The sequence below is a fragment of the Sminthopsis crassicaudata genome, chromosome 4 (assembly GCF_048593235.1).
Source record: "Sminthopsis crassicaudata isolate SCR6 chromosome 4, ASM4859323v1, whole genome shotgun sequence".
NCBI classification, from domain to species: Eukaryota; Metazoa; Chordata; class Mammalia; order Dasyuromorphia; family Dasyuridae; genus Sminthopsis; species Sminthopsis crassicaudata.
Genome location: NC_133620.1, coordinates 316571895 through 316599842, shown reverse-complemented (window position 1 = coordinate 316599842; position 27948 = coordinate 316571895). Strand labels below are relative to the sequence as shown.

At 40.3% G+C, this 27948-nt stretch overlaps 1 protein-coding gene across 1 annotated transcript; it reads right to left on the bottom strand.

The window, feature by feature from the left end:
• Window positions 1–10051: 10051 nt before the first annotated feature.
• On the bottom strand, window positions 10052–19174 carry CBX2 (chromobox 2). The gene is made up of 5 exons (XM_074260323.1): window positions 19012–19174; window positions 18830–18873; window positions 17500–17565; window positions 14592–14697; window positions 10052–12649 (listed from the first exon to the last, which is right to left on the bottom strand). The coding sequence occupies exons 1-5, from the start codon at window positions 19081–19083 to the stop codon at window positions 11351–11353; spliced, it is 1587 nt and encodes a 528-aa protein (XP_074116424.1). The 5' UTR covers window positions 19084–19174; the 3' UTR covers window positions 10052–11350.
• Window positions 19175–27948: the final 8774 nt, after the last annotated feature.

Here is a 27948-nt window from a genome sequence, read left to right as displayed (position 1 = left end):
TTAATTTGAATTACCTTTTTTTTTTTTTTTTCCTCTCCTGCTTATGAAAGTAGGAGAGCAGGAGACATGTCCAAGGAACAACACTAGAAATGCACTTTACAGGAGATAAAGCATATATGATGCTCTGTGTGTATACACTTGCAAATATATATTATATATACACACACAGTATGTATGAATAATCTCTTTTTCCCTTGGTTCCTTTTCTTACTCGATAAAACAACAAACATAATGTGTTTACATTCCCGAAATGCCAGGATAAATTGGGAGAATTGTCTGTCACTGCCCAAAATTCGGGACCATTGCTCTTTTGCAAGAAAAGTGTTTTGGGTTTAACTCCTCCACCCCCTTCTCCGATTTTATCGTTGGAGGGAGAGGAGGACCCAACTCCCAGGAAAAGTATTATGTCTTTTCTTCTCTTTAGGGATGCCGAATCGCCCCCGCCCCCCATTCCCCTCCGGCTTTCAGAGAGAAGTTGTTCTCACCCCACCCCCACCCCCGGCTGAGGCTCCCATTGCTCGCTCAGCTGGAGCGAGGTGGGGGCGGTGCTGTCTGGAGGTGGGGGCGGTTGGGGAGGCTTCGCTCGTTCCGCTCCTCACCTTGCTCTGAACCTCGGGATGGAACCCCTGCGTTTCGTCTGGACCCTGGGCTGAGCGAGATTGTATCTTCGAGGCTCAGACAGGAGGAGGGGAAGAGGGAGAAATGCAGTGTTTCTATCCAAGAATGTGCACCAGAACTTTTACTGTTTTTTTTTTTTGTTTTTTTTTTTTTCTTAAAAGCAAAAGCTATAATTTATAGGCTTTTTCGATTCATGGAGTGTTCTCTATTTGAACTCTGTATTCCAACTCGGCCAAAGGGAGGGGGGAGGGGAGAGGAGGAGAAGCAGGGTTGATTTGGAGAACTGCTAGAGACGGAGGAGGGAAATGTGTATATACATACATACTTATATGTATATGTATATACATATAAGTATGTATCTATATATGCATACATGCATATATATGTGTATGTATATATGTGGGAGTATACGTGTCTATATATTATATTTCAATATAGGCATATTTCAGACCTAACTGTGGCTCAGAGTCTTTAGATATTCGCTCATCTCTGTTGGTTTAAAAGCACAAATCTGTCCCCCAATTAGTTAAAGTGCGAATACCGACCCCAACCTCTTGTTTCCTCCTCGGGTCTGTGTCCTGTGCTGCTAGAACCAGCGAAGCCCAGAAACTAAGGGCTCTTTCACTGAGGAACTTGGGGGCCCGGGCCGGGGTTACGTGCCAGACGAAGCACAGATTCAGGACGAGCCTGAAGTCAGAGAGCCTGGGATGGGGCGGAGGGTGGGGATGGCTCCTGAGGTGGGGCGAGTGCGGAGATACTCACGAGTCTCTCTTCCATCACGACCTCCCACCTCCGACCCCCACTTTTAGACTCCTTAGTCTAGATTTTCTGACCCTTGAAGGACAAAAGGGAAGACAAAAGTAATAAATGCAGTTTTGTTGTTTTGAGTTGAAAATTGCAAATTGCGCCTGTACAGAGGAGCCCCCAGAATGGGCTTTTTTTTTTTTTATCTGATCATATTTGTAAAATTGGTCTTTGAAACTTAGTTTGTATAAAGAACCGAAGTGAGCAAGTGTATCTTCTTAAATGTCGATGCTATTTTTAGCTGAAACAATGCAAGGGACATATATGTGACCATGTGTATGATAACTCGGAGATGCGTGGAGGTTATCTAACTGCCCCTTCCCCTTCTTCTCTTTCCCCGTTCCTTTTCTTAACTTTTTCTTTTCCTGTCCTCCTTCCCCTTTCACGTCCTTCCTTTCTCCACTCCTTAGAGCCCGTGTTTCTCATTCCCTGTACCCTGCGTCACGCAAACCGGGTTCAGACGTACCGGTGGTTCAAGCCCTTCTGTTCAGGCGTCTGTGTGTGCGTGTGTATGTGTGTGTCCAGTTCACACCGCTATACTGCGATCCAGATCGGGGTGGGGTGGGGGGGGTGGGGGGAGGGGGGCGGCATAAGGGGGAGCCTTATGTATGTAGGTCTCTACATATATGCTGAATGTGTGTTTGGTTTATTTAATTCTAAGATTTGTATACATCTCCGAATCGATCTCCGCCTCAGAGCTAAAAAAGTGAAACTTCAATACGTTATCTTCTGCAGTTCTGAATGTCTATATCCAAAACCCGCTTTTTATGTGTTTAAATATATACTTTGTAAATAGATCATTGTCTCAGGTTTCTTGTACCCTCGGAGATTCCTCTCTCACCCTTTCCCCGCTCCCTCCCTTATTCTCCACGCTGGCTTCTGATGTCACAAGGCCCTTCCTAGTTTCGGGGAAATCCCGACTCTGGAGAAAAGCCAAAGGCCCTTATTCCCTCCTTTCTCTTCTCTATTCTGGGGGGGACAGTGGCTTCCAGAACCGTTTGCCTGCACTCTGCTTTGAGCTCTAGGCTGGACCCGGAGTTAGAGGACTGAACAGATGTCTGGAAAACTGGGCCTCAGAGTCTCTTTTTGCTTTCTGATAATCCTTTGGGTCTCTCTCCCTTAGGGCCAAGCTTTGGGTCACTGTTCTACTTCTCTCTGGTGATCTCTAATGCCCCTCATTTCGGAACCCTCTTTTTATCTCTGGGCGGTAAATGGTCTGTCTGGGTTTCTCTAAGTCTCGGGCTCATGGAACTTAATGATTCTTATATCTTCTGTTCCTGGGTATTGGGATTCCCCATTTTACCCTAGGTTTTCAGCTGGAGCCATTTCCTATCCCTGATTATTCTTGGGAACCCCTCTTCCCCACTGGTCCGACGTCCCCAGCTCTCCCCGAAATGGAGCCCCTCACGCCTATTGATTGAGGAATTTAATTCTCGGGTATTGCTAGGCAACTGCTTCCTACTGGAGCTGAGAAGAGCTCACTGATATGATTAGTTAACCAAGAGCTCAGGCATCAAGGAGCAAAAGCTATTGCCTCTTTCTCTCCTCCTGTCACTCTCACCCCGAGCCACAACCATCCCTATCCCACCTTTCTTGACCAGTTGCCCTGTATATTCTGAAGGTTTCAGCTTCAGCAGCTCTTTTCAGCGTGTGTGTGTAAAACTGAAGAGAATGTGCAAAAGCCAGAGAGACAGACGGTAGACAGAGACTACGAGATAGAAAGAGACAGTAGCTGGAAGGTGGAGAAAATGGGTCAGGCAGAAAGAATATTGACTCTCCGAGAGTAAGGAATTGAGAGACTGACAGGCAAGGTGCTTGTTTTGAAAGCTCCCCGATCCTTAAAAATTTCCAATGTTCTCTGGTCCAATAAAGATGTTCAGAAGTTCTGCAAAAGGGTGGTCAATTAGAATTCTTCTTTCCTGATAAATGAGACTTTTTGGTCCTGACATAAATAGCAACTATAGATAATTGTTACCAAAGTGCTTTCCCTTTTCGAATGGGAAGGGGGAAGGGTCATGGCATGTACAAACTCTTAAAAATACTTTTCCCCAAGGGAACCAGATGTGAGAAAAGCTTGGTAGGAGTCTTTTCTCCCCAAGTTGACAGGATGAATAACATCTTGAGACTGGTCCCCAATTCAGTGGTTTCCCATCTTTCCCAGGAATAGTTTTGCTTGGGAGAGAACTAAAACTATGATTGGACAGTAGCAAACCGATTTGGGGAGCAAAAATGAGACTAGGTCTTAGGTGGGCAGGTCATGAGACAAGGTAATTGTCCTCTTCTGGAAGAAATTGGTCTGTTTTTGTATTTAGTATGTTGAATTGTGCCATCTCTTCCTCAAGAACTGGAGCCATGCCTTAAGTCTCTAGCCCCTGGTTTTACAGTGATTTACCCTACTCTTTCCTGAGACTTTTACCCAGCCTGTGAAATTTTTAGCTTTGGGAGGTACAGATTTATCCAGGATAATATTGGTGTGTTAAAATAAATCAGGCATCAATGAATGACTGACCCACAAGGTGGCAATAATGACAATAACAATAGCCTTGTCTTTTTGGTGTTACAAGAGAAGCAGGTCATAGGTGAAATTAAAGATATAGAGCTAAAAAAGGACCTTAGAAATAATTTATTCCAATGCCTTTTTTTTTTCACATGGGGAAAGTGAGGTCCAAAACCACACAGGGACTTAGTAGAAGGTCTAATATTAAAAGGTCACAAGATCTTTAGAAGGAACTTTGGAGGTCATCAGTTCTAACCGCCTAATTTCCTGATGAGGAATAGTGGGTAATAAGTGGCAGAGTTTGAAGCCAGGCTCTATGATTTTAAGCCTAGTGCCCTTTCCACTACATTGATCTGCCTTTAGATAATTTGATTCCACATCCAGCAGTCTTTCTACTATATCATGATACCTGTTAGTCAGGAAGTGTTCTAACTTCCCTCAGCATTCCCCAGCCAGTGGTGTTTTAGAATGATGGTGGGAATGTAAGGTATATGAAAAATGTTTTTCAATGTGGGAAGAAAAAAATATGGAGCAGATTTTCCTATTAATCTCCACAAAATCTAGACAGGACTTTTGCACTCACTGTCTTGGAGGCTCAAGCTAACTTGCCTACTTAGGTCAATTCCTCCAAATTTTTACTGAAAAATACATAAAATTTGCTATGAGCAAGGGGTTTGGTGTTTTCCCCAATTTCTCCTGCAGTTCACTAGGATCATGGGGTACAGTGGTGCATGAGAGGGTATTGATATTCTGGACCCTCTGATTCCTAGAGTTCCCTACGGCAGTTTCTGTCTAATGTTCTCTCAGCATGGACTGCTACAAATAGAATACTAAAGATGCAAGAGAAATTATAGATCCTCTGAGATGAATTGTCCCCTTCTTGTCCCTAAGAATTTAGGACTCAGAAGGTGCACTATAAATACTGATTGAAAAGCCTTATGACATAAACTAAATTGAGTTCTAGTCTCTGAACAGTCACCAAATCACCTGATGTGGCTGTGGCAAGTATCTTCCTATCTGGGCTTTAGTTTTCTCCTCTGTAAAATTATGGAATGGCAGTTTGCAAACAAACAAAAAGGAATTATAATTTAAAACATTGTACCCCTCCTCACTGAAGAGGAAACAACACTATGAAGGTGAAAGAACTGAAATCAACTTGGGAAAAAATTTTTTCCCCTCAAGTTGTAAATAATATATGTTTTGATTGGATACCTCAATTGCCAGTTATCATATTATACAATATTAATAATAGCTTATATTTATATAATACGTTTTGATTTGAAAAATAGTCTGCATATATTACCTCAATTTAGGAAAAGAAGAGTAATGGCCAGAGCATCAATTGGAGGTTGAGAGATCCAGACCATTCAAAAATTTAAAGGCGGGAATTGGAAGAGTTGGGGGATAAACCTACAACCCTTACTCAACTTCTCCTCCTGCTCAGGCACCCTCAAGAAGGATCTGACCAATAAAATGAAGCTGGCTTGAATATATTTTATCCAAAAGGGTAATCATTCCCCCCTCCCCCCACAACTTGCAGTCAAGGACAGTCTTGACTGGGCAGAGCTTTGCCTATAGCTGGCCTACTGCGCCCTCTAGGGGGTGGAGACAGGTCTGTTATCCAACATCCTTTCCGTTCCACAAGCGCCTAATCTGATTTTATGACCTAGGGCTCACAGGGAAAGAATTAAAATACACTTAGAAAAGGACTGTCACTGCCACACAAGTAAGTACCATATCTCATTTCAAGAATCGTTCTTCTCTTCCACTCCCTACCCCACTTCAAATATACCAGTATCCTGAGGAAACAGTTGTGCTGGAAACAGCCTGGGGAGGGAAAGGCAAACCCTGGTTGGTAAATGAGGGTAATGGGAAACTAGACCCCCCCTGAGCAGAGCCAGGGGACACAAGCCTGCCCTTCTGACACAGGATTGTGTCTAAAGTGGAAATGCTAGGGTGATGTCCCACGGATTGCAGGCAGGGAGGGGGAAGTTAAGGAATGCCATATCAATCCCCATTTTGCTCAGCCTGGATGCAGTTATGTTCCCCTGGCTCTTAGGACACACTCTCCTATAGTGCTGACCCCATTCTTCTCCAAAGGCTAGCGGATTAGTTGATCAGATCAGTAGCGCAGAAACTAACAATGGCTAGTGTTTGCCAGAGTCCTGCATCCCATCTGGCCTAGCTCTGGAGACTGTTGAAATGGGGTGTCAGGAGAGATGCAATTCCATGCCCAGAGCAGAGGCTGGCTGGTAGGCCTGTTGCTATCTAGTCAATTCTTCACTTGTTTAGAGCAGTTTTTGGAAAGCAAATTATAAATTGCCTTTGGTCTCAAGGTCAGGAAAGAGAGAGGCAACAGTATTATCCAACATCTCTCTGCTTTCCAACGCCATTCCATTCTAAACCACTGTGGATTCAAACTCTCAGACTCTTTCCTGCTTGGGTTGGATGTTGGATTTCGGCTATGTGGTCAATATCTTTACCAGAACTGAAAAATACAGGCCTTTGCCCTACTAGCCATTCAACCAAAGACCAGGCCAGCAGCCAGGCCCAATTTTCTCTTACTTCAAAGGAATCTAGGTTATCCCTAGAGGGTTGAAATTTACAAATAAATTCACACTGAGGGTAACACAAACCTTAAAGGCTCAGCGAAGGTTATGTAATAAGCAAATCATCTCTTTATTATGAGGTATGGGTTAGTGGTAGTACAGTCCTATAGCTTTACATGTTTAATGGAAAGTCTCCTGGAATTTAATAGCAGTGTCCTTTTAAAGCATTACCACATGTTGCACGCTCAAGGACTGGCATAGCTTTCCAACATCATTCCAGTGTTCTCTTTCCCCCTTCCCCCCTTTCTGCTTTAATTGTAAATAGCTTCTGTATTTCTGTAGTTAAATACAGCTATGGGGATGGAGATCAGAAAGGAAATCAATAATACATGGTGAACCCTATTTCTGGCAATTCTTTTCTTTTAAGAAGCAATTTTTCCACTCCAGACCTCCCACTATACTACCTATAACTCAGGCACCTTGGGAAGCAGAGAAGAAAAGTTTGTTTTGAGCTTTCAGCTATCACATTTGACACACGTTAAGTTGAAAAGTAAAATTTTTTTATTGATATACTAACTTATTAATAAAAAAGTTGTACAAAATCAAATGACACCATTTGCTAGTGTTTTCTTTTCCTGTAAAATAAATTAAGAGTAATCTAAAAACAAAAAAACCCAGAACCTGCAATCTATGCTATAGTGCTAGTTTTCCCAAAATACTAGAAAACACACACAATCATGAGATGAAAATAAAAAAATGATTTAGCCATCTGAATACAACTTTCTCCCTAAACCCCCCCAAACCACTATGGGCTTCCTTGGGGGTGTAGAGGGGGGAGGGGAAAGTACATTTCCCCACTAGTTGTTCTTGATTTAATATTTGGGCTGGGCTGCTGTCCTGTTTCAACAAAGACCTTAAGCTTTTCCATGGTAGTAACATATCCACTTTTGTTCTGTTTTCTAAAAGCAAACAACTGTAGTTTAAAGCAATTAGAAGAGAAATAAATGAATGATTTGGCTTTTTTTTTAATTAAAAAAAAAAAAAAAACATCAAGCCAATCATTGGCAGTTACAAGAACAGTTCTTTTTTTCTCTCCCCTACCCCCACCCCTCCCCTTTGCAAACAAAATTTTCTTTTAACAAAACCTTCAGGCCACAGCCCTTCCTATCTATCAGAATCTGAGTGTAACAAAAGAAAGAACACTCTTTTTTGGTACAAAATATATATATATGTGTGTGTATATATATATATATGCATATATATATATAAAAATATATACTAAACCTCTAAGGAAGATGACAAAACCGACCACTTCTTCCTGTCCAATAAAAAATAAAAAGGAGGCAAAAAAACAGGATAAAAATATCCATTCAATATACAAATACTGCCATATAACTCGATTAGGAAACCCTTAGAAGGAAAAAGTAGCAACAAACCTTAAATCAGATGTTTGATTGACACCTAGCTATACATATGTGCGCACACAAAAAACATAGCAGCAAATTTTTCAGGAGGGAAAAAAAGGTAGACTTCTAAATACTAGTTTTGTTTACTGGTAAACATATGACACCAGCTCCAAACATCTGTCCAACACAGATGAAATAAAATGCACAATTCTTTAGAGAAGTGTCTCTTTCAAATGTGCGAACCAACACATCTCTTATTCATATATGAGCCACTGGGATTAAAACAAAAAACACAACGTCAAAATGTTAAGCAAAAGGGAACAAAAAAGGCAGAACTGGTTAGAAATAAGGTGTTTCCTGATTCAACTTTGGACTTGAAATAGCTAGTTAACAGAAAGGCACAACATCGTAATTTGGGGGAAAAGTCTTAATGCTGTGTATGAGAGCTTTCTCAAATCAGACAAGACACCCAAGGACAAACACACTTGCTTTTAATAGCTGTAGTCCTCATTCACTAATGATCATAATTAGAACCCCTACTGTCAGCCCAGAGCCTTTGCTTTACTTCGCCTAAAAGGCAGGAAAGTGCTTGATGGGAATAGGCTGAGAAACTTGGAAGCTTCAGTTTCATGGAGTTGGGAGGTCTGCAGTTTGCTTGCTAATAAGGTGACTCAAAAGAAAGCAGGGACATCTGTGGGACCCCATTATATACATGGTACTTGGAGGCCCATTTGGGAGGCCCGGTCTTAAGAATCATAAACTAATTTGAGGTTAGTTTTATTACCCTCCCAGATCCATTCCTCTACACCCCTGCTAGGCTGGATTATGCAAATCTGTTCTTTTAAACCCATTCTAGTAGTAGAAAAGTGCATACAACCCCATCTGGACCATTCTAGGAACAGAGAAGCTTCTCCTTTCTTCTCCACCTCACTCTAGGCAGGGAGCCTCCAAATTTCAGGTAAGCAAATGCCACTTCTTTACCACTATAAGAAATACCAAATGAGGCAACTTCATGCTATTCTCAAGAGCTAGGTATGAAAGGATATGGGAAAGACTTCTTGATTCTCCTGCCCCATCTTGCTTCCAGTAGACATGAAAATGTTACTCCTTAAAGGCACAGTAAGTTTGTATTCCAATACAAATAAAGGCCAACTTTTAAGTATTTGGCATATGGGTTAAGGACAAGCAAAGATTCCCTTGACCATGGTCATGCTTCTCCAGAGAAATCAGTCTTGGTTAAGCACTCCTTCCAACCCATCCTGGATAAAAGCCACTTTGGGTTTATTTAAAGGAGATAACTTGATAAAGAATTCCCCCTTATCCCTCCCAATCTCATTGGCCCCTTTTCTTTCCAAAAGATTCATTTGGCTGATATCTCACTAGAACAGTTAAAAACAGAAGCAGGAACTTTTTTCCCCCCTTCTTTTTTGGTATCAAAAAGACTCTTTGATTACTTCTAGGCTGCTGGGCAATCACAACCCACTCTCCTTAAATTTTAAGATATATCTGACACAGACTAGTTCTGGAAGGAGCACAGTATTATGTCTCTTTGAGGAACAATTTAACATCTTATTGTTTACCCATCCTAGTGGTAGTCCCCCAAGGATCAATAGAATGAACAGCTTATGGAGGGAACCTATGGGTTGTACTTTTCTACAAAAGAGAGAGAGCAGAAAGGTGAGCACCTGGAAACTCCCCAGTACTTGGACGTCTCAAAATTTGTTTGGTATTTTAAAAGGAAAATGGTCTATCCTCTTCTATACCAAAACATATCTCTAAACTGAAAGATGATGGTCTATAGTAGAATTAAACCTCTTTTCTGTTTGGTCCCAATTCCCAATTTGGGAAAGAATTATGCCAGTTTCTCAAAGGAGACAGAACAATCCAGGACATATAGGTAGGTTAACAAGACCTGAAACATCTCCCACTAACCTGGCCAATGGCCCTTTCTTTACAAGCTTATTACCTCATAAGTATACCACAACAGCTATAACATAGAAAGGATGTTAAGGATGTTAATGTTGCACATCTGAACAACAGCTGGGATGTCTATCAAGGAAAAAAAAAAATCCATTTCCAGGAACTGACTAGAAATAGAGTCTCTTAGTGGCTCTTGGAGGCAGTTAACGGGGCCAAGTGACTGGGATCTTGGGGTGGGAGGGGAAGAAGAAGGGTCATTTTTCTTTTTCTTGGAGGAGGGGAACAGAGAGGTAAGATCATCCAAGTACTCTATTTATAGAAAAGTCCTCACAAACATACTTCTAAAGCTAGGATCCAGGAATGGTACAAGTGTCAACTGAAACAATGCTATTCCATCTTCCTATTCCGTAGTGGCTCAGGAAATACAAGAATAAGTTTAAAGTGAAATGAGGAGGAAGGATGTCACCTGGATACTAAATGGGACAAGAGCTCCATCGTTCCCAGCACTCTCTTCCCTGAAGGTTTCTTGGCATATGATCATGAACAGGAAATGATTTTGGGATACAGGTTACTGTAGCAGTTAACTCTGAGCTAGAACCACAGAAAGATAATAGATTATCTTACCCTAGGAACACTCTCCTATGCTGCTTTCAGTATATACTTCATTCTACTCTCAGGTCACAGTTCCTAGTTTTCAGGTATGTAAGGACACTGTAGTTATACCAAATTCCTCACTTACCTGTGTGACTTTGGCTACTACAACTATGAGAAAAGAGTTCATATGAAACCTCTAGGCTGGCCCACCCACATATAGCACCTTCTAGAAACTGATACTAGCTTAAAGAAATGTAAACAACATATCCCAAATATCAAGGAGTCCAATGAGACCTCCTCAACAGAAAAAAGGACAGTATTGAAGAACGTTCCCATGTTGGGGACAGGGATTATTAACCCATAGAAGAAGGTAGCAAGACAATTTAGCCTCCTTTGCTCTTCTTGGGGTTTGGTCACCTTCAGATTAACTTCACCTTTGCTATACTGTGGCAAGAGGAACAAGGTAGGTAACATATATGGAGAAAATGAAACTCTTAATTGGTTTCTTTCTTAAAACAGCCACTCACTGAGAGCCATTTGGCTCAACCCATTTTGCTGTGAACTGACAAAAATCGTAAAGGAAGGAGTAGTGTGTAAATCAGCCAATACTACCTACCTATAACAAAGGTCTATCTAGGCTGTACTAAAATAACAAAGAATTGAGATTTGGTCCCCTTTCCCTAATGCATCCATCCGTGTTTTATGTACACACATGGGCTGGGATAAAGGACAGATTGGTGGCTGACTGAACCCTCTATATGTTTGTTAAATTGAAGGAAGTGAAAAAGCTATACCTTCCCAGTCTGTCTTCCTTTGGACAGGCTATGGATCACTTAAAAATACAAACAGACATCATGACGAAAAAATAAAAATCAAAAAGAGAACACTATGAAAGGCTAAGAGGTCCACTTGAAGAAGAGACACTGTCACCTGGGCTGTATAAGACAGGATGACAGTCATCTTCAGTAATGTCTAAGGTTGAAAAAGCCAACGCTGGTCGGGGACTCTTTCACAGTGACTGTGATAAGGTTGGCAGTCACATCTGTGACAAAGACATGCTCAATAAGGCTTCGTGTGGGCTTCCAGTCCTGGCTGGTCTGAATGGAGACAGACAGATTCTGTCCTGCGGTGCCTGGGAAAGAGGCCGAGTCCCGTTCTGAGTCAGTGCTACTACTCTCCTCTGCAGTGCTCATCTCAGACAGGGCTGTTGTCTTTCGGCTCTCACCTGCAACCAAATGGCTCTCCTGCCCGCTGGGTTTGGAATTGCTTTTTATCGTGTCCCTCTTGTTTCCAGAAGCAGCAACGACTGCACCCCTGGCTACCAGTTTCTCACCTTTCGTTTCAGGGAGAACTCCGGCCGCTCTGGCGATACCACTCCCCAGCCCCTTGCCAGTGGAGGGATTGCTATTACTGGAGGTTTTCAGGTTGGCCGCTGCAGGGTACAGGGGAAGTACTGCACTCCCTGGGGCTCCATTTTTCATGCTCTGCAAGTTCAAAGCCTGGAGATTCAGCTCTTGGTTTGAAGCTGGTTGAGTGCCAATAGAGGAGGCCCCAACTTTGCCCCCATTGTGTAGGCCTGGGGTCCTCCCTGACTTCTGCTCAGCACTCCCAGCACTAGGGGCCGTCATAGCTCTGGCTCCTGGCATGCCAAGTCCTAGCTCCCCCTTCTGGTTTCTCACTTTCAGGTCCAGTCCTAGGCCACACTTATTAGAAGCCTGTGCTTTGAGTGCCAATCTGTTGGCTGCCTCGGCTTGGCTCTGGGTCATTCTATTCATGTAGTGCATGATGGAGCTCTGCCAGCTAATGTTTCCTCCTCGGCTGGGGCTGTCAGCCATACCTTTCATTAGGCTGGTCAAATTCTCAGTGGCAGGTGAGCCACTGGGGCCACTGCAAGTCTCCTTGGCGTGGGCTTTGAGGGCAGCCAGGCTTGTCACGGGGGCAGTGAGTGAGGATGCCAGTTTGCTTGATGGCCCCAAGTCCTTCCGAGATGTTTTCAGCATCTTTGGCAGGCTCACGGGTCTTCTGGCCGCCTTCTGTTCTGGGGGAAGAGGCTTGCGACCTCTCTTTTTTCTGATGGGATCCTTCACCTCAGGTTTAGCCACCAAGATTTGCGCTTTTTTCTGTGGCACCGGATGGGTTTCTCGGCCCCGGGGACCTCTCTTGGATTCCAAGTCACTGTCATCTTCTTCATCAGAGGAGGATGAAGAGGTAGAGGAAGAAGAAGAACTGCTGGATTTGGATTTTGATGGCATATCCGATTCCTATAAATAAAAAGGAAATAAATTATCATCCTTTCTGTAAAGCTTAGTAGATCTCAAGAGCTGATGCACCTGTTACTCTTCAGAAACAAAAACAATGAAAAGGGAAGGATTCACTTACTTCTTTTACATAAAGCTATCTAAAGCACAAAAGGAAGGTATCTTGAATCATATTAACCAGCAAATCAGTGGTAAGGTATGAAAGAGATGGTAGGCTCTTTCCTTTTTTTCAGCACTCCTTATGATATCAAATTGTCAATTAACTCACTCTTTTGATTAGTCTGTTTTTCACCACTCAAAATCAGTTAGCACCTATCCTAGAAAACCACAAAATATTACCTACTTTTCCTGGGTATCTTGAATCCTATTAACCAGCAAATCAGTGGTAGGGTATGAAGGAGATGGCAAGTTCTTTCCTTTCCTTTTTTTTTTTAAAGCTCTATTCACTAGGTCTAGACTTTCCTATGATACCAGATTATTAATTAACTCACTCATCCAACTGATTTAGTCTGGCATTCATCACTCAAAATCAGTTACCACCTATCTCTGGAAACCACAAAATATTACCTATGTTTCCTGGGTTTCCTGGCTCTCAAATTCAAGCCTCTGGTTGTACATCAAAACATAACTTCTCAAATACATTATGTTCCATTTGCTGAGCCTATGGTCCCCAATTCCCAATGCAGAAATCCCTAACTCCTTTCTTCTTATCCTAGTGTTTGGCTATATGACAGAATCTAAAAAATCCCCCCCCTCACCCTTTTGAGGGAATAGAGAATAGAAGACTTATAACAATTTAGTTACCTGTCCTGAAACAGCCACCAATCTGATAAAATTGGGAGAATCCAAAGCCTACTACTACTTCTCCCTCCTAATGTGCCCTCTCACATTCAAAAAAACCAAAACTTTTATAAACATATATAGTCAAGCAAAACAAATTGTTCAATTCCCCCCAAAAAAGTCTCCATCTGAATTCCAAAGAACCTGGTGGTTTACAAAAACATCCTTCTCTTTGACTACTTTTTTCATTGCAACTCAAATTATGTGTAAAGCCCCTACTGAGAGGGCTAGGATATGCACAGTGTACTCCATGGCTTACTTTTAATTACGACTCAGGAGCTGTAACTTTACATATAAAATTAAAACCACAAATATTATCCTACCAAAGATTTTAAGAAAGAAGAACTGTGATACAGGCTCGCTCAGCTTTTTAGTGGGAAGCTTCAGCCTGAGACTCATTACTATTGAGCTTTTAAGACAGTAGGCATTTTTTCCAGAGACAGGAAGCATCAACAAGGTCATTTTCACTTAAGACTAGAGAAAGGAACCAAACAGTCTGACTCACATCTAAAACTGGGGAACCCTGACCTTCTGTTTATATAAATATTCTTTAAGAAGGCAATAACAAGATGACAGATAACTCAAGTCTATGGGATTAAACCTTTTATCTCTTTTCCCTAAGGGGGGGTGGGAATCCTTATACATGCAATATTTAACACAGGATTCTCTATCTACCTTAACTGGGTACTCTTCTTTTCTAAAAGTTCTCTTGGACAAAAAACAAAGCCATCCCTCAATCTTTTTTTTTTCCTTGGAGAGGAAGATCAGGAGGAAAGAAAGGGAACAAACAGTATGTGGTTTTCTAGTGCCCCCCACTGGGAGACACTTGGAGTGACAATAAGAAGCTTGGGCCCCCCCACTATATTTTGTCTCTTTCCTGTGTAAAGAAAAGTTTTGAAGTGAGATAAAAAGTAAACAAGAAACTTTACATTCTTGAGATCCCAGGCTGAATTTTCATTGAAATGTTCTGGATTTTACTTGAATTGCTGCTAAACATTACTCTCCATTCTCTATTTCCTTGCAAGGAGTTCTAAGATGCAGGGTAGGAGGGTGAGGTAAGGGCAGGGGAAAAGTGCCAGAATATTGAAGATAACTGGCTACGAACCTTGATCTTGGAGCGCCTGCTACAAGCTGACACCACCACATGTTTCCTCGGTCTGCCCCTGGGACGTTTGCCTCTCTTCCGGTTCTGCACCTCCTTATCATGCTCCCTAAAAACACAATTGTGAGGGTCACAGCTAGCACTGCATAGTCTTTCTATTTTACTTACTCACTTCTAAATTTTCACTAGCAAGTCTATTCCTCCCTCATCTCCAGAGGACAGGTTTAGAGTCAATTCATAAATAGTCTTTGAAAGTGAAGTATTTGAGGGCTCCTTACCTCATCATTTACTCAAGAGTTCACAGGAATAGTCTCTAGATGAAAATGAGAAAGTACTTACAAAGCACATAGCAGGTGCTATATATAGATACCTATTTCCCCCCCAGAAGCAAGGAAGATCAATAAATTGTATTTATATCCCTGAACTTTCCTATTCTCTTTATTCCCTGAGTATTTTGTTATACTATATCCTAGGCCCAAATATAAAACAGAACAATTTCATTAACTCAAATTTAGTAAAGGTTATCAAAAACCAAGGAGCCTTAAATTCCCTAACAGAAATAGCAACACTTTGCCTTTATCACAATCAAAGCTGAAGAAACTCTCTGGTAATTAAATGGTTTAGCAAACACATTTCAAGATCAACTAGCTGGGATTCAGATTCCAAATCATCACTTGCTACTTTGCGATTTTGAATAAGTTCTTCTTAGGGACTTTTATTCATTTGTAAAATAAAAGGGTTGGGTTACATGAGTTCCTTCAAACTCTCAATTGTAAACCTAAGATATCTAAAGTCCTAAAAGACCTGTGATCCCAACACATACCAGACTGATGTTTCCTTGTTAGATAATCTCATCTTCTAAAAGAACAGGATCACAGAGCTATTTTCCTTACAGACACAGCTTCAAAGGTTGAATGTCATTCTTTCAGGATTTAACATTATTTTCCACTACTCTCCAACACACAAATTCAACAGATTCACTAAGGTGTTTTTTTGTTTTTTTTTTTTTGGTAGACAAATAATTAAAAGTTTAAAACAAAATTTCCCCTAAAAGCAATGTGGTATAATGGAAACACAACTGGTATCTAGTCTGAAAATCTGGCTTTGAGACTTGCCTCAAATAGATACTAGCTGTGTGACCCCAAATAAGTCCTGTTAACCTCTCAGTGTCTCATTAGGATAGGTACAAACTTGGTAGGAGTTTCCTCTTTGGGAATGACATACATACTAATGAAATCCCAGGTGAAGTCTAAAAAAAAAAAAAACAAAAAAAAAAAAACCACCTCTCAGGGAGAAGATGACAACCATTGGAATATAATACATTTGCCATTCCAGGAGCAAAAATCTTTTTGTTTCCTAGATGGCTCCAAAATGCTTTACCATCTACCTAACACCTAGCCCCAGAAATTATTCAGAATACAAAATTTCTATTTTTGTTTAATAAACCAATCTATTTCCCCCAAAATCTGTAAGATATGAATTATTCACTATTCTTTCATATTCTGTTAACAAATTTGTAATGATCCCTTCCAAACCTGATTGTTCTGCAAGTGGCTATGCTCCCATTCCTAATTATTTACTTCCCTTATCTCAAAAGTCATGACTCAAATGAGAAGCTCACAAAGAATCAAAGTTGGGGGGGGGGGGGGAGAAGAAAGTGTTAGGAAAATAGATGCAGCCTGAACTACATGAACAATGTTGTCAGATTGACACCAGCTGTGAAAGCTTTTGAGTATTTAATTTATCAAGAAACCATATCTCTATCAACAGGGCAATCACTTGCAAGTGGGAAAATATTAATCCTATCCAGAAACAACTGCCACACACTGCTATCAGTGGGCTTGTTCAGAGTTCTCTCAACTGTACAATTTTTCAAACAGCACGAACATTCCTCCAATTTTGATGTTATGGGAGGGGGGCATGCTTCCCTGCTCCCCATTTTCTTCAGGGAGTTACTTGGGATGCATATTCCCGAACTCATTTCCTGTCTAAAAATAGAGGCATCTAGAATTACAAACACATCTAACCCTAGGGACAGGCAAAAAGGCCCCACAGTGCTCACTCACTATCATATGCTTAACAGCCAAAAGAAAAATAAATGTGCTGCCTTTATATAGGAGATGATACAATATGGGATGTACTTTTGAGTTTTTTCCTAGTAGTGAAGGATAGACTGGGCCATCCTTCTCTATTACCTATTTTCCCTTTTTTGACCAATGGCACCCATTTGTTAAGACAGCTTAGAAAAATAGAGCAATTTTGTTCCTTACAAAGCAATGGAAACTCAACCTGTGACTACAACTTCATTTGTACCACGGACTAACCAACCACTAGATTGAAACAGACTATTTAAAACATAAAGAACTGTAAGAGTCAGGTTCGTGATTAAGAGACAAATTTTTCATCAATCACCAGATACACAAGGGCGGTAATTTCATGCGTTTTAAATTGTGTTTTCCAACTTTCATATATAGTAGGCATACTTAATAGGATTTTAAGATTTTGAGCTGGAAGAGACCAGGGATAAAGCCTAATTCTCAGAAATAGGTGACAGTTGGTCAATACCACACTGCTTTTACATGTTTGCTGAACTGGGTAACCATGCTTACTGGGTGACTTGAGGTGCTGTGAGAGATACTAAAAAGAAAACATAACATAGACCTTGTCCCTCAAAGACATCTGAGTGTTACAATGATCAAATTGAAGTCTCAAGACACATCATACACCAGTTATCCTAATGTTAATAAGATAAAAATATCATTGATGTTCTCCCCCATTTCTCCACCTTGACCCACTGCATTATGGGCCTGGCTTTAAAAGCCCCTCCCCCTCTAGCAATCAGGAGAGGTACAATCTCCTCCCCTTCCCCCCCCCCCCCCCAAAGAAACAAGAAATATGTTAACTTGCTCACTTCTTCTGGAAGGCTAGGAGCAGTCTTGGATCAAGGATATTTTCCTCTGGCTCCCAGCTGTTATGTCTGGAAAAGCAAAGCATCGGGCAGGGTAACACACACAGGTGACATAGGTGAAAAAGATTGCTGACTGACAGGCCGCAAGAGGCTTCCTGTATTTTATGGCAGATTTTTATAACACAAAAACTTGAACTTTATAGAGATAAATTAGATGGGGCTATAATTGAAACTCAATCTAGAACCCCTAATTATTTCTGTGTCAAATGAAAAGGAAAACTTATTAAAAATAAAAATGATTTCTCCTTTTCAGAGGAAAAAAAACAGTGAAGGTAAGAAACCAGCCCAGACACCATGAAGGGGTTGCAAGAGATCTTATGGAAGGGCTAGAAACTTGTAAATAAGGTAAGGTAAAATATTTAGCATGAAAATTAAAGATGGGTGAAGAATTAGGCACAACAACATGGTCAAAACAAACGGATGAGGCACGGGAGGCCGTTCGTCAGGTCAAAAAATGTTAAGGGAAAAGGAGGGGAAAATAAAACGAGGGAAAAGTCTATCGGGAGCAGCTGGGCACACACAGAGAGACTTTTCTGGGGATGCCAAACCCCCTCTCGTTTAAAAAACAACACACCATACATCACTAGGAGGCTCAGGTTACACAGGGAAAACATGGAGAGAAGGGTGTAGGGGGTGTGCGTGCGATGGATCTAGGTTCCCGTTCCTCTCTCTCCAGTGCAAGTTTGGCAAGTGGGATTTCTCCCCCCATCCGAGCCCGGAGAAAGGACGGAGGAAGGTTAAGTGAGAGGGAAAGGCGGTGGGGCAGCAGGACGGTGTCCTAAAACGAGTGCAGCTAAGGAGGGAGGAGGGAAGTCGCGGAGGAGCGAGAGCAGCATGCAACAAATGGGGACGGGGGAGGCAGAAGCGCCGGGGACAGTACAGGGAACAGAGCCCTGCGCGGTAGGAGGGGAGATCCCCAAGCCCCGCTTATTTGTAAACAAAAGGTTAGCCCCCCTCCCCCCTCTTCCTTTTTCCCTCTCCCCCGAGGGCTGAGCTCCAGCTTCCCCTTTAACTGCTCCCGGAAACCACAAGCTGTAAAGACCCCGTTCTTCCACCCCCCCCCCCCCGAAAGCCCCCAAAACAAAAAATTAAAAAAAAAAAACAACTTTGCAGGCTTCGCCCTCAACCCTAAGGCCCCCCCCCAGACCATTCTGGAGCGCCCCCCGCCATCCGGGGGCCCGGAGTGGGTGAGGGGCGGGGGCGTTGGGGAGCTCGGAGCGCACGGAGAAGTTGCCCGGGCAGGAGGCTGGGAGCTCATTGTTCTCGGACTCACTTGGAGGACCATCCTCGCCACTTCACCAGGTACTCCAGCTTCCCCTGCAGGGAGGAGAGGGCGACAAGGAGGAGGGTTAAAAGGGCGCCTGGGACGGGGAGGGGAGGAAGGGGGCCGAGGAGGGTGTGGAGCCCGGGAAGTAGGGAGGTCGGCCGGCTGCAGCACCCCCGCCCACCACCCACCTTACGGAGCCGCTTGCTCAGGATGCACTCGGCGGCGAAGACCTGCTCCCCGACGCTGCTCAGCTCCTCCATCCCGCCGCAGCCGCAGCCGCCGCCGCCGGGAGCGAGGAGACACAAAAAGGGGAGTCCGGGGGCCGCGCGCGCGCGCCTACCGCGCGTTCTCTGCGGCTCCGCGGCGCTCCCCGCCCCTCGCGCTCCCCCCTCCCCTCCCCTCCCGGAGCTGGGCGCGCCGAAGCCCCGCAAAACAAAGCACCGCCCTCCTTCGGGCGCGCGCGGTCTCTGCCCTGCCACTCTCCCCGCCCGCACAAAGAGCTCCGCCTTCTACCCCCCTCAGGGGCCCGCGCACCTCCTCCCCTGGCCTTCCTCTTCCCCTTCTCCTCCCACGCCCACCCGGGCTTCCAAAATTCCGAGCAGGCCAATGGGAGGGGAGGGCGGGAGGGGGAGCGCTGGCCGCACGGGGCTGCAGCTGCTCCCTGCTCCCGCGTCTGCTCCAGCTCCAGCGTCGCCTTAGAGGGGGCCGGGCATTGTCTGGGGTGGGCTTCCCTCCCCCCCGACTCTTTCCCCTCGGGGCCTCGGGATCTAGCGTTCGCCTCTCTTCTCGGTAGGCGCCCTGGGGCACACCGAAATAATTAGAAAGGAAACTGAGGCAGCCGGCGGGCACAAGATAGGGAAGCAGGTAGCGAGCTCCCGGGGCTCCCGGGGGGCGAGGTGGAGTGTAGATGGAGGGCAGGAAAGGCTAGGCTGGTCTGGGATGGGCGAGAACGACCCCTTCCTGCACTACGGAATCAGCTCTGCCTCCGGGCTCGTGCTGGAGTTGATATTACATGCCATTGTTCAGAGAGCCCCAAGCTGGAGAGGTCCGGAGGAGCCAGTGAGGGCTTCGGCCCGGGCTGGGCCGGTCTTTGGCCGCTGACCCTGCCTCTTCCGCGGAGCCCGGCCCCAGCCCCGCGGGCCCTCAGCCCGTCTTTGTGTCCCTCACTTTATTTCACTTAATGCTCCCCGCCTTTTTCTTTTATAGAGATGTAGCCGGGAAGGGAGACACTAAAAAGTCTCCACTGGGAAACACAACAACAAAAAGCAAGAAACAGCCGAATTAAATGAAGTCTCTCCCAAAGGCTGAGAAAATAGTGTAAAATCTGAAAACCTTTAGGAAAGGTTCTAAGAGATAAGTATGGAAGTGGGAAATCTAACTCCATAAATACACATTTCTGGGCAGTGTTTGAGAAAAAACGAACTGTCTTAGCAGTTCCAACAGCATTTGAACAGGTTCTTTCTAGGAGAGCCCTAATTACCTGCAAGTGTTGGATTCAGAGCGGAATGGATTTGTTCTTTGGACACTGCATGTGTAAATATGACCCTGCCTCCTATTACAAATACGCGCCCGTGTAGACTCAGCCTGAGCTTTTTTCCCAGTCACTTCTTCACTTCGGGGAATCTTTGACATTGATAACCTCGAACCTTCTTTTTTAGAGGGAAATTCACTTAGTATTGAATAATGAAATCACCATTAAAATCACTGAAGTCTTAAGTCAAGGGAGAAAATGCAACATAAAAGGAGGAACATATTATGTCATCAATAATTTTATTCACATGAATATAGTTTAACTTTTAAAAATACCTTCTCTGTTTTCATGTTTATCTCCTGAGCACATCTGCAAAAACTGTTCTGTGAAATAAATCAAAGGAACCCATCTTTTTCAAGGAGCCTGAGTAAACAGAATAATGTACAATAAAGCCATATTTATAAGGGATTCTGCAAGAAGAAAATAACCAAAAAAAATCTTTTGAAGAGGCCTACTGTAGAAAACACTAAAAAGATGAGTAAGCCATTCAGCTAATCAAGTGTACTTCAGAGTTGGCTACGTTGTGTTTGACACACTTGAGAAAAGTTTATTTGATCTGGCAAACAGATATTGTATAGGAGGCAGAGGAAAAAAGAGGGAGGGGAAAACGATGGTAGGATGAGTTTTTGTTTATTTGGAAAACAAAAACAAAAACAATCTTCAATGGTAGCACAGTTGCCAGGCTCAATACATCATCTGTTTAGCTATGGTTGCATAAAATTGAACATTTTGAGTGAGTTTGTTAATATGCATCTGTGGAGCTCCAGTGAGAGGTTCTCATAGTGCTGAGAACAAAGATATATGTAATTCTAGAAATGGTTGGATTGGTTTCAACTTGTGTTTTCTTAAAGAATTCACCTTTGAGGTAAGATTACTCACAAGGAAGTTTCTAGTGCAAGGAGAAAATGTCTTTTCTCTCTAAGGATAAATATCCTGGGATGGGTAGTTTTGAGTTTATTTTTTTATTTTTTTTTTTAAATTTAAGACAAACACTCTCGAAGTTGGTTAAAATACATTTGAAATACAATTTCCTAGAAGTATGAACGTACTATGTATGTAAATATAAATATTTAGAATTGATTGGTTGGATAAAGAGGTGTTTTGGAAATTTCTGTATAGCATAAATAAAGCAGTTTAGGGTTCAGTGAAATCATCCAACAGTTGGAACAAGCTTAGTATTCTTAAAGAATCTTTGCAATAAAATGATGAAATAAGCAGATTTCTGGTTAGTTATATTAGGCATATTGTAGATTTTTATCTCATATTTTTGAAAGTCATTACATTTTAAAGAATTATAAACAAAAATAGGCATACTAAGATTTAATTAATAGGTAGAATAGAGATCACAATGAATGATTAAATCACATTGATCATAGATATAAATTAATCAATTTTAAGACCAAACAGCCTAATCATGATGTATATATGTATAAATACACATAAAATTATATTAATAGATACTTAATAAGTACTCACTGATTATTACAAAAACTAATCCATCAATGCTTAAAACATTCCTAATAATAGGTAAGTAATATAATGCTTATAGATGGGAAAGCTAAAGTATAGAAAAGACTTGCATGATTCTCATGGAAATTAATGGAAAAGGCAGGTATTCCATAGTGGTCAAGAGTTACTAGTATTATATGAAGAGGAGTCAGGTGACAAAGTAGATAAAGAAAAAAGCATTGGGTCTGGAATTAGAAAGACCTGAATTCAAATTTGGCTTCAGACATTTAATAGCTGTGTGACCCCTAGCCACTTAATTAACCTCTGTTTGCCTATCCACCAAAGAAGGAGACGGAAACCAATCCAGTATCTTTTCCAAGGAAAACCCCAAAGGACAGTATGGTCTGTGGGGTCATAAATACAGGAGGACATGATGGAATAACAGCAATTATACCTAGAGCACAAAGTTTATATTCCTTAAAACACACAAACACACACACATACACACAGAGAAAAGATCAGAATTTCAGAGGGAGACATAAGCAAAATAACAGAAACTATTGAATCTATTAATAATTTTTTAAAAATAGCTTTTTATTTTCAAAATGTATGGAAGGATTTATTTATAATCTAGTTTAAAACATGCTGAATGTAATAAAGATTCCTGTAATCCTGTTTCTATTCTTTTTATAGAGAACTGTCCATATTTTCTGGTATTTCTCAAGTTACGAATAATAAAAAATTATTTTTACATGACATGTATTAGATACTTCTGGTCAACATAAATGTCTAAATGAAGGTAGAGAATGCAGCTATTACATATCTTCTCTAGCAAAACAATTAGACAGAATAATAATAAAGAAATTTAATGATAAAGTATAGGAATTGACTTTTTCTTCCATAAAACTGCAAAAAAGACATCTAGAAGCTGAATAGCAATGGGAATGAGGGTCACTAACAAAGCCAACACTAGACAGGGCAAATTACCTGGTAGCTTCCCAGCTCAACCAGAGATGGACCACAAGCATGCCAGACATTATTTGGAAGTATTAAGAATGGAGGGTTCCTCAAAGAAAATCCCAGGGTAGATGAATATCCATAGAGGGGTATCTTGGAAGCCAGTGAAATTGGTAATGATTAATGTGAGCTTGACAATGACCAGTCTGAGACAGCCCAGGGCCTTGAGGTCCCTAATACTTTGTCCTGAGAAACTGGAAAGGGCCCTGAAGATCTAGAATAGAGGAAGGAGGGCAAGGCCAAATAGGACGAACCACTTCACCCCAAAACAGTGCTATAGGTAGAATTTAGTCCTGGCACAAAGCCCCGTGCAGTACCTAAAAGTGGAAAGAAAACGCCAGGATAAAAATTTAACACAAACCTGGAGATTTTCCAAAAGAAGGGGAAGTTTGCCTGCAGAAACTTAATGGAAAAAAGTTTTTTTCCATGAAAACTACATGAATATCCTGAAGAAATAAAAGAGAGGGAAAAAAATGTAATACATGCTGCTGAGGAGAGAATTAAAAGAATAAATAAGGGAAAAGTGGTAAATGTTACCTAAGAAATGATCCTGAAAATTAGAATAGACCAAACAAATTAGTGACTGTGAGAAAATAAGAAATATAAGAACAAAGTCAAATGATTGAAAAAATAGAAGTTAGTGTTAAATATCTGATATGAAAAATAAGTGGTCTAGGAAACAGGTTAAGGAGAGATAATTTAAGAAGCATTGTATTCTCTGAAAACAATAATTAAAAAATGCCTAGATATCATCTTTCAGAATAAATGAAAACTGCCAGATTATTAGAACCAAAGAGCAAAATGAAGGAAGAAAGAATCTACTGATCACCTTCTGAAAGAAAACTGAATAGAAAACAACCCAGTAATAGATAGCATAGCCCATATCCAGAGGGTTTTTTTTTTTTTAACACAAAGAAAAAATACCTACAAACATTCAGAAAGCAGTTGGCAGACTGAGGAACCAGTCAGAATCATAGAGATCTGGCAACTTGTAGTATAAATAAAAGAAAGTCTTGGAAATGCAAGATTTCAAAATGTAAAAATGAACAGGTTTGCAGTGAAGAATATACTTAGTTTTACTGAATATAATCTTATAGATCTTTAATGGAAGAGGACTTTAAAGCAATTCTGATGAAAAGACAAAAGCTGAGTTGGAACTTGAAACTGAAGTTGTTAAGAGAAATAATCTAATGGGGCAGCAGAGACAAATCTGCCTTTTGAGCTTAATGTCTTCAAAGAGAACTGAGGAAGTTAAATAAGAAAAACAGAAGACCTGAGGGCGGATTCTTTCTGTTCTGGAGAGTGAAAGAGGGGGAAGAAAGGGGAGGATTAAAAAAATACAATAGTATAGAAGGGAGGAAGAAAGGGGAACTGGATTGCTATTTCTCATAAGTAAGGTACATAAGAAGAAAAGATAAAAATGAAGGAAGAGATGGGGAGAGGTGACATCAAACAAATCTATTATCTGAACTAGATAAAAGATGGTTAGTTGCACATAGACATACATATAAAGTTTTTTTTTTTTTATAGAAATATATCAAACTCAACAGGGAAATAGAACTACAGGGAATGATGAAGTTAAGATGGAGGAGGCAATAGTTTGAAGCAAAACTTACTGTTCCAGAAAAGAGAGTTAAAAAGAAAAAAAGAAGAGAGAAACAAATTGGAAATTAAGGGGTTTTCATTAATTGATGAATGGCTGAACAAATTGTGATCTATGGTTTTGATAAATTATTGTGCTCCAAGAAGTTATAAAAGGCAATTTCAAAGAATACTGCAAAGTATGAACTGATGCAAAGTAAGTGAGCAGACCCAGGAAAACAATTTTTGTAATGACAACATTGTAAAGAAAAACAGCTCTGAAAGATTTAAGAACTTTGATCAAAGCCGTTACCAACCATGTTTCCTGAGGACCTGTGATTAAACATATTATATTGCCTGTCTTCTGACAGAGAGGTTATACATTCAGGGTATAGACATGGCTACTTTGAGGATTTGTTTTGTTTGCTTATCTGTTACTAGAATTGTTGTTCCCCCCCCCTTTCTTTTTTAATAGGGGATGGTAGGGGGAAAAGAATTTAGCTATAGTGATGTTTCCTTGTCTTCCACCCACCAAAGAGCCATTTAAGCATTTTAAAGTTTATTTTTAGTTTATGGAATAAAACAAACATGTCCATAACATAGTATAATAAAAAAAGATGATTGTACATGAAATAGCAGATCTATTATGTGGAACTTACCATTCCATTCAAATATGCAACAAACCTTGAGGCATTTTAAAAATGCATGAGAGAGCTGAAGAAAGTTCAATAGGAAGCCCAAAGAGTCAACTTTAAATCTGATTTGTCAAATTATATATGTCAAGCAATAAGATATAAAGATTCATGGCTTCAAATATAATCCTCTGTGTTCTGCCATATATATGGTAATGCTCCTGCTTTGATGTTTAAATTAAGAGTTTATTTTTTAAAACTATGTTTTACAAAGTGTACAAAATTGTATTTTCCAAAATAATTATTTCATAATTGCAATAAAGGGAATCTGAATAAAGAGATTAATAATACAGTATACAGAGTAAACCCACAGAAGTTTACATATTGAGTATATAATAAAAGTGTGCTATGGTAGAAAAAGCAGCAGTGTGCTGCTAAATGTTTTAACAATCTGCTTTTTTTGTGAAAAATACACACAGGACATTTTTAACTTTAATGTGCATTTTAATATTTTTGCCCCCACTTTCTTAAGTTTAGACAATCAACAAACAATAAATCATATATGATTTTTATCATATTTTCCTAGGTGTAAATGCACACCCTGAAGATTTAGCAATCATCTTTCTAATTTGAGCTGACACTACATACCCTTGACTAGATCTAGATAAAGATAGATTAGAATCTGTAATTGACTAGTTGTGTGATTATGGCTTTGACCTTTAGTTTCCTCATTTATGAAATTGGACTAACAGTATTTGTACTATTTCACAAGGATGTTTGGGGACTCAAATTTTATAATACAAAGTGCTTTTTAAAGATCAAATTATTTTATAAATGACAATTATTATTACTGTAGGAACCCATTCATATTCTTTTGTAATGTATATGCACACAAATATATATATATTTCAAAGTATTTTGTGTGTAAGAGAAAGTATGTCTAGGATCACAATGAATATTATTTACATCTGTGTATTTCTGTTTCATTGTACACATTGAACATAATTCTTGAATTATGCCTCTGTGTACTAATTTTATTTTCAAGGATGTTTTTAAGAAAACATTTTTTGTCTTTAGAAAAAAATATTATCACATGAAATACTTGATGAGCCCAAAGTACTAACAATATAAGATTTTTGAAATTTATTAAGCAACTTAAATTTACTAAAGTCAAGCCCAAATGGAACCTCTCATATAAACACTCTTGAGGAAAAGAATTAGTAAAGTGAAACACAATTCATGAATTTGCTAATTCTTCTTCTTCTTCTTCTTCTTCTTTTTTTTTTTTTAAAGACCAACTCAGTCATGTCTTGGAGATTATCTATATCTAAATCTCTCTCTATTTACCCATCCATCTATCTGTAGAGATATGTACATGTCTATTATAAAAATAGATATAGATTTATATATGTGTATATGCATGCAGATACATATCCATACATATACATATATAAATTCACAAAAGTTTTAGAAATGATGGATTAGAAAATTATATGGTAAACCTTAATTTTTTTCATTTTTTATCTCTTATCATTTTTAGATCTGAAAGAACTAAAACATGTTATGTGCTATCTATGTCACAAGATACAGTTTTATTTTCCATCTCTAGATCTTTGACTTTTTAGCAAAAGAGTATAAAAATTAATTCTAGGATAAAATGCAACATGTTTTCCTCTCTTGTGGGTCTAATGGGAAAAAGTAGTAATAAGAATAATAGCTACTTCTAAATTGACACTATCTGAAAGATTTCCTTGAGTTCTGATATACTGTCATAAATCTTTGTGGAATGACTGTTCTTCTCATAAACTATTCCATCATTATGATGACAGGAGATTCTAGGTGGTCCAGTGAATAGGATGCTAGACCTAGAGTAAGAAAGACCTGAATTAAAATCCATCCTTAGCCACCTAGCAGTGTGTGATGGGTAAATCATTCAACCTCTTTACTTCAGTTTTTTCATCTGTAAAATGGGAATGATAAAAGGATCTACCTTCCAGAGTTGTCACTGAAAATCAATAGAGATAATATTTTCAAAAGGGCTTTGTAAACCTTAAAGCACTATATAAATGTTAGCCATTATTTTTACTTTACAATTTATGGAACACTTTTATATACATTGTCTTACTTGATCCTCAAAACTATCTTTTGAAGTAGGCAGGATAGAGTACTACCTCCATCTCATAATTGAAGAAACTGAGGTTCAGAGATTATGAAATGTCTTGAACTTGTCACAGGGCTCAGATGAAAACAACAGAAACAAAAAAGGTGAAAATACTATGCTTGATTCATTTTCAGTCTTCATAGTTCTCTCTCTGGATGTGGATGGTACTTTCCATCCCAAGTTCATCACATAATCTTGTTACTGTGTACAATGTTCTATTGGTTCTGCTCACCTCACTTAGCTATAAGTTCATATAAATCTTTCCAGATTTTTTCTGAAATCAGCCTGCTCATCATTTGTTATGGAACAATAATATCCCATTACAATCATATACTATAACTTATTCAGCTAATTTCTCAATGGATGGACATCCACTCAATTTCTAATTTCTTGGCACCACAAAAAAGTTGAATTAATACCAAAATCATCCTAACTCTTTCTGGTAGTTGCCTGTCTGTTATTATGATAGTTTGGGCTAGTTTCAACTTGGAAAAACTGATAGTTGGTTTCTGGAGAACAAGGAATAGGTACAACATTGCACTTTTTAATATTTTTTAAATATTATTTTTCTTTTAGAAGCTAAAGCTATATTTTTTAGTGTTTGGAATAGTCATTACCATTTTGCATTTCTTTTGATATTTAAAAGACTTTTTCAAAATTATTGGGGGTTACAATTAGATTTTCTTGTTTCCAGGACAAGTGTTTTGAAGTATACCCTCAATTTAGAGCTGGGCTTAGCCATTTTGAAAAAGGT

What these genes read in the sequence shown, in the direction of transcription:
- CBX2 (XM_074260323.1), bottom strand. Translation starts at nt 19,083, where the DNA reads ATGGAGGAGCTGAGCAGCGTCGGGGAGCAGGTCTTCGCCGCCGAGTGC. An exon ending in TGAGCAAGCGGCTCCGTAAG is followed by an intron (nt 18,874 to 19,011) that starts GTGGGTGGTGGG and finishes TCCTCCCTGCAG; the next exon opens with GGGAAGCTGGAGTACCTGGT. An exon ending in TGGCGAGGATGGTCCTCCAA is followed by an intron (nt 17,566 to 18,829) that starts GTGAGTCCGAGA and finishes TTGCTTTTCCAG; the next exon opens with ACATAACAGCTGGGAGCCAG.